General features: G+C 45.8%; 1 protein-coding gene across 1 annotated transcript in view; it reads right to left on the reverse strand.

The window, feature by feature from the left end:
- The window catches only part of LIPC (lipase, hepatic), a 51,779-nt gene that overhangs the window by 24,344 nt on the left and 20,697 nt on the right, over positions 1-6,738 (reverse strand). The window contains exon 2 of the mRNA XM_012728486.1: positions 2,497-2,681. Coding sequence (XP_012583940.1) covers positions 2,497-2,598 — 102 coding nt within the window. The 5' untranslated portion in view covers positions 2,599-2,681. The remainder of the gene's footprint in view (positions 1-2,496; positions 2,682-6,738) is intronic.

Consider the following 6,738-nt stretch of genomic DNA (forward strand, 5'->3'; position numbering starts at 1 on the left):
TGGGCAAGTTATTTAACATTTCTCTGCCCCCGTTTTCTAGATGAGAAAATGGGGATAATAATATTGCTCTCCTTCTAGGCTTGTTGTGAAGATGAAACAGAAGTAAAGCACTCACAACAGTGCCTGGGACACAGGAAGCACCCCTGTAAAAGTTACTGCCATTGTCATGACCATCAATTAGCCATAGGAGTAGCAATAGTACAGGTAGCCCAGTCTGTACCGGGCTTTGAGAAGGAAGAGCTCCTTCTGAGAGAAGGACCCTGGTACGAGAACCCCACATCTGCATGCTACATCTGTAAACAAAATACTTACTCAATCATTGATTCAGTTACGAGACATACCTGGAACACCTAATAGGTAATGGCTACTGTTCCATAGGGTAGAGAGGCAAGGACATTCTAGGTAGCTCAGTCAAAGCCCAAGGGACAGAAACACAGATGTGGGAGAAGCCACAAACCATTGGCTATTGCTGTAGCCTAAAGTGGCAGGTGGGTAGGGGAGGGGCGGGGAGGGATGAGGAGACAGCATCAGCCAGTAGAGCACCTGGAAGAGCAGGGCTGCTGTGTAGCCTTTCAACTTGGTGGCTCTCGGTTCCAGCTCTTACCTCGAGTCAGCTTCCAAGACCACGCTCTGCCCTTCCCCAAAGCTCTTCTCTGGCTGCATTTCCTTCGCACCATCCTATTTTCTCTTGTAGGGGAAGGTCCTACAAGGAATGTTCTTCCTTATAGTGACTGGTCTCTTTCTAGTCCATTCCTGCCTCCGGAGCCCCCCACTCTTGGTTCCCACAAGAGAATTTCAGTCTGATCTTTAGTTCTCTTTAAAAAAAGGTTGGCTGGAGTGAGTGCTGTGAGGTGACTGCAGTGAGAACCCTGCTGTGGGATGGCGGCCCAGCGATGGAGCCCCTGACTTGGAGTCTTTGAGAGTGTGGCTTTGGGGTACAGCGCAAGAGGGTTACTTCTGGGCACTTGTACACATGGGCTGTGGTAACTACTTGAACTTTCTGGGCTGCAGTCACCTCATCTGAGAGATGAGGTTAACCCATTGCCTAGGGAGATGTGAGGACTAACTGGACTGAGACAGACTAAAAAGGGGCTCCATCTCTGTCAGGTCCTTCTCTAGGGCCAGGAGCCCCCCTCCCTCTCATCTTCACCAGCAACCCTGCAGTGTGGTGGAAGCCCTCTTCTCTGGGGGTGGGACTCCTTGAAGTGGTAGGGAGAAGCTGCCAGCCAACTTCCGAGGCCTCTGTGCTTTTCCAGGGTGTGGTGGGTTCCCCCGTGGGGTGTCAGTGACTTCTCCCTACCCGGGAGGTGGCCACAGGGTCTGTTCAGTTCATGCAGAAGCTGTGAGACTGCACAAGCAGGTTGTCAGCAAATGCATGTTGAAAGGTGCTGTGGGGGAGACGCCCCTTTTTGGTCTCTAGGGCAGGAGAGATGGGAATTTCATGAGCAATTTCCAACTGGATGCCAAGAAAAGGTTTCCAGGTCACAAAATCTCACCAACATCTCTGGAGGTTTCAAATTGGGAATTAAACTTCCAACTGTGGGTGGGCTGGAAATCAGCCAGGCAGAAGTATCTCTTGGAAACAAGTCCTCACTTCATTTGAGTTGCTCTTAGTGGTCTTTTCCCTCTTCTTGCATAGTAAAAGAATTTTTGGTATTCTTAAAAGGCTACTTTCTTGAAAAGGCTACACATTTGGCCACCTTTTCGTTTAGATATGGCCAAGGAAGGTAACTGGAAGCTGTCCATAGATGTTTCTGGAGGCTAACCTAAACAAAACAGGCTGATAGCATAAACCACTGTATACTTTAAATAGGTGGATTGTATATTATGTGGATTATATCTCAATAAAGCTTTTTTTTTTTTTAAAACTCTGCTCTCTGACCCTTTGTGGGAATCCTTGCTACACTGTGCTCCCAGGGATGATGATGCGATGACTGTGCTGTAGCTTCCATCTTGGGCATCTTAGGGCCATGCTTTTAGGATGGATAGAACACAAATGAGTTCTTTAGGACTTCATTGGCCAAAGCCATTTAGCCAGTTTGGACTTATATATAATGGAACTGTTTTGTGAAATGAAACCAAACCTCAGTTTTATAGAATCATGCTGATTTGGATGTCTGTTATTTGCAGTTGAATTTACCCTTGCAAAATAAGCATTTCCTTGGGAGACAGTGTCTTTGGTTTCCTACTTCCTCTCGTGAAATGTGGTTATTCTCCTGCATGGACTGCAATCTTTTAAGGGCCGTCACGTGCTCTGTGAGCTGTTGGTGCATTTTATAATCTGAAAGGTGCAGTCCCCAGCCCTGCTTACTTGTGGAGTTGAGATAAACAATGAGATACTGTATGGGGAAGCACTTAGAAAATTAGAATGTGCTTTACAAATATTATGCAGGAAGTTTTATCACTGGCTCCCTATCTTTTTATTAAAATTGAATACATTAGGGAGAAAAAAAAGTGTGAAAACAGAGAGAGAAAAGGCATGTCAGCATTTCCTACCGACCACCCGTGGATTATCATCACCAAAGGCCAGGAGTTGTTGAAGCCGCACTTCTGTAATGTGTCTGGGTGATTGAGCCGAATCTGACAGCCCTTGTCCATTTCCTGGTTAAAGAGCAGGAATCTGGTCTTTGTCTCTTGTATTTCTTTTGTTTCAACATCTCGAGGTCTTCTCCCAACCGGTTCTGGAATATAAGATTGAAGATGGTGCTTAAATTGGTGCCCCACCTACCTCTGCCAGCGCTGTGACAAACCAAAGGTTTCTAAGAACACCAGTCAATGGATTTCTCTGAGTTGCTACTTTCAGCTTTGGGGAACCCCAAAGAACATTTTTATTGGAATGACTATTTCTGTCCTAGGAGATACTGGAAGGTAATGTAGGAGGACTCAGTGTAGCGGTTGAATAGATCCTCCATCCTAATATCCTGGTGGCTGTAGGATCGGCCACTCAGATACGAGGGTGAGAGCCTGCAATACAGCCTAGAGTGGGACTGGGTGAGGGTTAAGAGTCAAGAACCAAGCTGAGGGAGGACGGAATGCAGGGGAGGCATCACGAGACTGAGTCACTCAAAGGGGATGGGTAGAAGGGGCTAGTGCAGCAACTGACACAGCCAAAAATCAAGGTCAACCCGTGCCAGGGATGCCTGAATATCTGCAGGAGTTCCCAGCAGATAACAGGCTGTTGGGCTGTGCCTGAAGCTCAAATCCACAAGGTGAAAGATAATGACATCAGGAATTTCAGATTCTATTCAAAGACAACAAACCTAGGCTCAGAGGGAGTGAGCCCCTCCCAGCAAGAGGCTGTCTATATCAGGGCAGTCTCTGCACCAACATGGGGCAGCAGCTCCTCTGCCCACCTGTGCCTATGCAGGTGCTTCTGTCCACCCTCTCTCTTTCGCTCTTCTGGGCAGCAGCGGGCGTGACCTTTGACCATGCCGGGACTTCTTTGCACTGACCTCCCTCAGAGCAGGCCACTCTCCTAACACCGCCCACCTGCAACTATGCAGGCCTCTTTCCCTGCAAATCTGTCCCTTTCGGGGCAGCTCTTCAGCCTGCTTGTGTCTATGCAAGTACCTTTTCCTCTCTTGTCTCTTTCTAATAAACTTACTCTTAAAATATAACTGAGTCTCTGCCTCCTGGATAATCTCGCCACATGCCGCTGAAAGGGGAGCTCTGGTGAAACCTTCCCCAGAGTGAACCCAAGGACCCCGAACTCAAAAGACGACATCAACACCACTGCTAACAAGGAGTAGTGTCAAGATATGAACCGGCGTCTGTCTTATTCTAACTTCCTGCATCGCTATCCTGGAGAGACAGCCAGTAGAATTGGATGACACTATATATCCTTTCAGCCTGTTCTTACCTGCAGACATATTATATCTCATACCTTTGCACAGACCAGGTAAGGAATGATGGGTTCCCCTGATGGAGGAGTGTCATTCAGGCAGGACTCCTCAGGGAAAGTGAAGCTGGTACTGGCTTCAAGGATAAGTAAGTGTGCACATGCAAGTGTGTGCATGTGTGCAGCTGTGCAGACATGTGTGTTGTGTGGCTTTCCAAGAAGAGGGAAGAGCAGAGAAAGGGCTCAGAGGCAAGAGACCTAGCTGGCAGGAGGAGGCAGGAGATAAGGCTAAATCACCAGAGCCTGGGGCCCAACGAGGCTGGGGAGTCTGCACTTGATGCTCTAGATAATAGCTGCAGGCGCCTGTTTCTCAGCCAAAAAAGATAAATGGCTATCTATTTGGAACCTTTCAAAGACAGCAGGAGGGTGGAGTAGGAGAGAAAGATTGTAAAATTTCACTTTCTACTGTTTTTCCAAGGTCTTCTAGCTTCTCTTTTGAGGGGAGCTTCATTCTGACCCTACACTACTTTGGAGTGGGGATGGGTGATCCCCCAGCTCTAGAAAGCAGCAGTTATTTAGCAACAGTTACTAAGGTCATGGTATCAGTCACCTGCTTAGGGGCTGAGTGAAATCCAAGGAGGTGCCAGGTTCCCATGGTAGCAACACCCCAAAATGGATGATTTTTTTTTGCTGATTTATTTTTATTTTAATAGTTTATGTTTACATCATTTTGTGCCTTTTCCCATCTCTGTTGTAATCTCCATGGACTTCCCATCACCAAATCACCTATGTGCCATCACCGTAGTCCAGTGCACCCCCCAAACTCCCCATTTTTGATGCCATTCCCTAATCCATTAAAATGTCTCTGGTATATAATTGTTCACTATAATTCCCTCCCTCCACCATCCTTTATGCTCCTGCTATGAGTGAGACCACCCAGTATTTTTCTTTTTCTTTCTGGCTCAAAATGGGTGATAGTTTATCTGCTAGGTTTAAATCAATAGCTGGGGTACGAGACTGTCACTTTCCCAACTGAGGTTGGGCTCCCCAGTGGCTGAGAAGTAGATACAAGACTAAATCAACATTCTTGGTCAGTGAACTCAATTCAGCCCAACTACTAAGAATCTGAGTATAAAGTCATTCAGGCTTCTTAAATAATAAGTCTCAGAGTTTTGGTTTCAGGGGACAGCAGAACAGAGAGATGAAGAACTCACAAAGTGCAAGGGGCTATATTAATGAAACCAATTTTCCTAACCAAAGGTTATTAATTCAAAAGGTCATTAACTCCCAGCCAAGGACAATGATTTTTCACTATATTGACAGAATGAAATGCATCATATTTTATTAAAAGAAGATGTGAGTGAGAATCTGAATAACTTTTCTGATATAATAAAGGAAAATTCTGCTGCCCTGTCTGGCTTTCCCAAGTTGGAGTGTGCCCGACCTTGTCTTTATCCCTGCACTGAGTTTCCAGCTCGGTGTTGGGTGCTCTGCCTGACCGGTTGTCCGAGACGGAATCTGGAAGCCACCTCCCAATTAGCCCAAAACTTTGGGTTCCCAAATACCTCCAGTGGATGCTTTTTCTTATTTGGTTTATTGCAAGAGCTTCCTAACAGGTCCTTCTCCTCACACTGCTGTTTAAAGACTCTTTCCACACCAGATGTGGCTATTACACCCTGTAGGGACTTTAAACTTCTTGGTCAACAAGTCAAGTCTCCACCTGACTGATGATCTTCCTTTCTCTCAACTCCTCCCCTCTTTGCAGTTTTCTGTACCCCAACCAGTCTACAGTTTCACCAGTGCCTTTTTACACCCCTGCATCCTTGTCCTTTTGCTTCTCTCTCTTACTTCCCCCCACCTTTGCTGTTCTCTGGTGACTGCTGGACCATCCATTCAAACGGGACTCAGCCCACACCGCCCAGAGAGAGTTACTTCTAGCCAGAGAGAGTTACTTCCTCTTGCTCCAGCACTGTAGTGCCATTAGGGCTGTGTCCCTGACCCTCAAGTGCTTGTCATGAGGCCTGGTAATTTATTTGTTTAGTTATGTGATGTTTCTTCTACCAGGCTGTGAACTTGCGGGGTGCACTCCAGGCATGTGGTAGGTACTCAAAGAAGGTAGGGTATTCTGTTGCATCCAGGTCTCAGGTCAAGCCTTATTATTTGATTTGTCAGAGATTTATACATTGGAGTGAGATGTAACTAATTTTCTTTTATTCGGTGACCAAATAGCTAAATTTTTCTCTATTTCAGGATAACTTACTCAAATGCTAGGAGGCCTATAGGAAAAAAAAAGAAAATAGGGATATACCTTGCTCGTGAAGCTGTTTCACAATTTAAATAAAATGGTATTTATAAAGCTCCCAGAACAATGCCCAGCACACAGTTAGCATCTGTTCAATGGTGTGTTGTTAAAATTGGAGCATGTTAAAATCATGTGGATTGAAGCATCCAGCATCTTGAATTTTTGATCTGAAAATCCTTTCTTTCTGTAAAAATGTATCCCAGTTGCCCTTGCAGGACAAATTCTGTCTTATGTGTATTTACTCTGGATTTAGAGGGAGAATAATCTCTGACTCTGGCGCCTGGGGCCTGAAGCCCATCCGGGAGAGTCCTATGGAGAAGAGTTGTTGTTAAAAGGGCCCAAGACAGAAGAGCTAAAAAGACACTTCTCCAAAGAGGAAATGCAGGTGGCCAAACAAGCATATGAAAAAATGTCCAACATCACTCGTAATAAGGGAGATGCAAATTAAAACCACAATGAGATACCACCTCACCCCAGTGAGAATGACACATCTTCAAACAACTAACAAATGTTGGCAAGGATGTGGAGAAAAAGGAACTCTCCTGCACTGCTGGTGGGAATGCAAACTAGTACAACCACTATGGAAAACTGTCTGGAG

This window comes from Condylura cristata, unplaced genomic scaffold (genome assembly GCF_000260355.1).
Source record: "Condylura cristata isolate star-nosed mole 26May11 unplaced genomic scaffold, ConCri1.0 scaffold00023, whole genome shotgun sequence".
Classification (NCBI taxonomy): domain Eukaryota; kingdom Metazoa; phylum Chordata; class Mammalia; order Eulipotyphla; family Talpidae; genus Condylura; species Condylura cristata.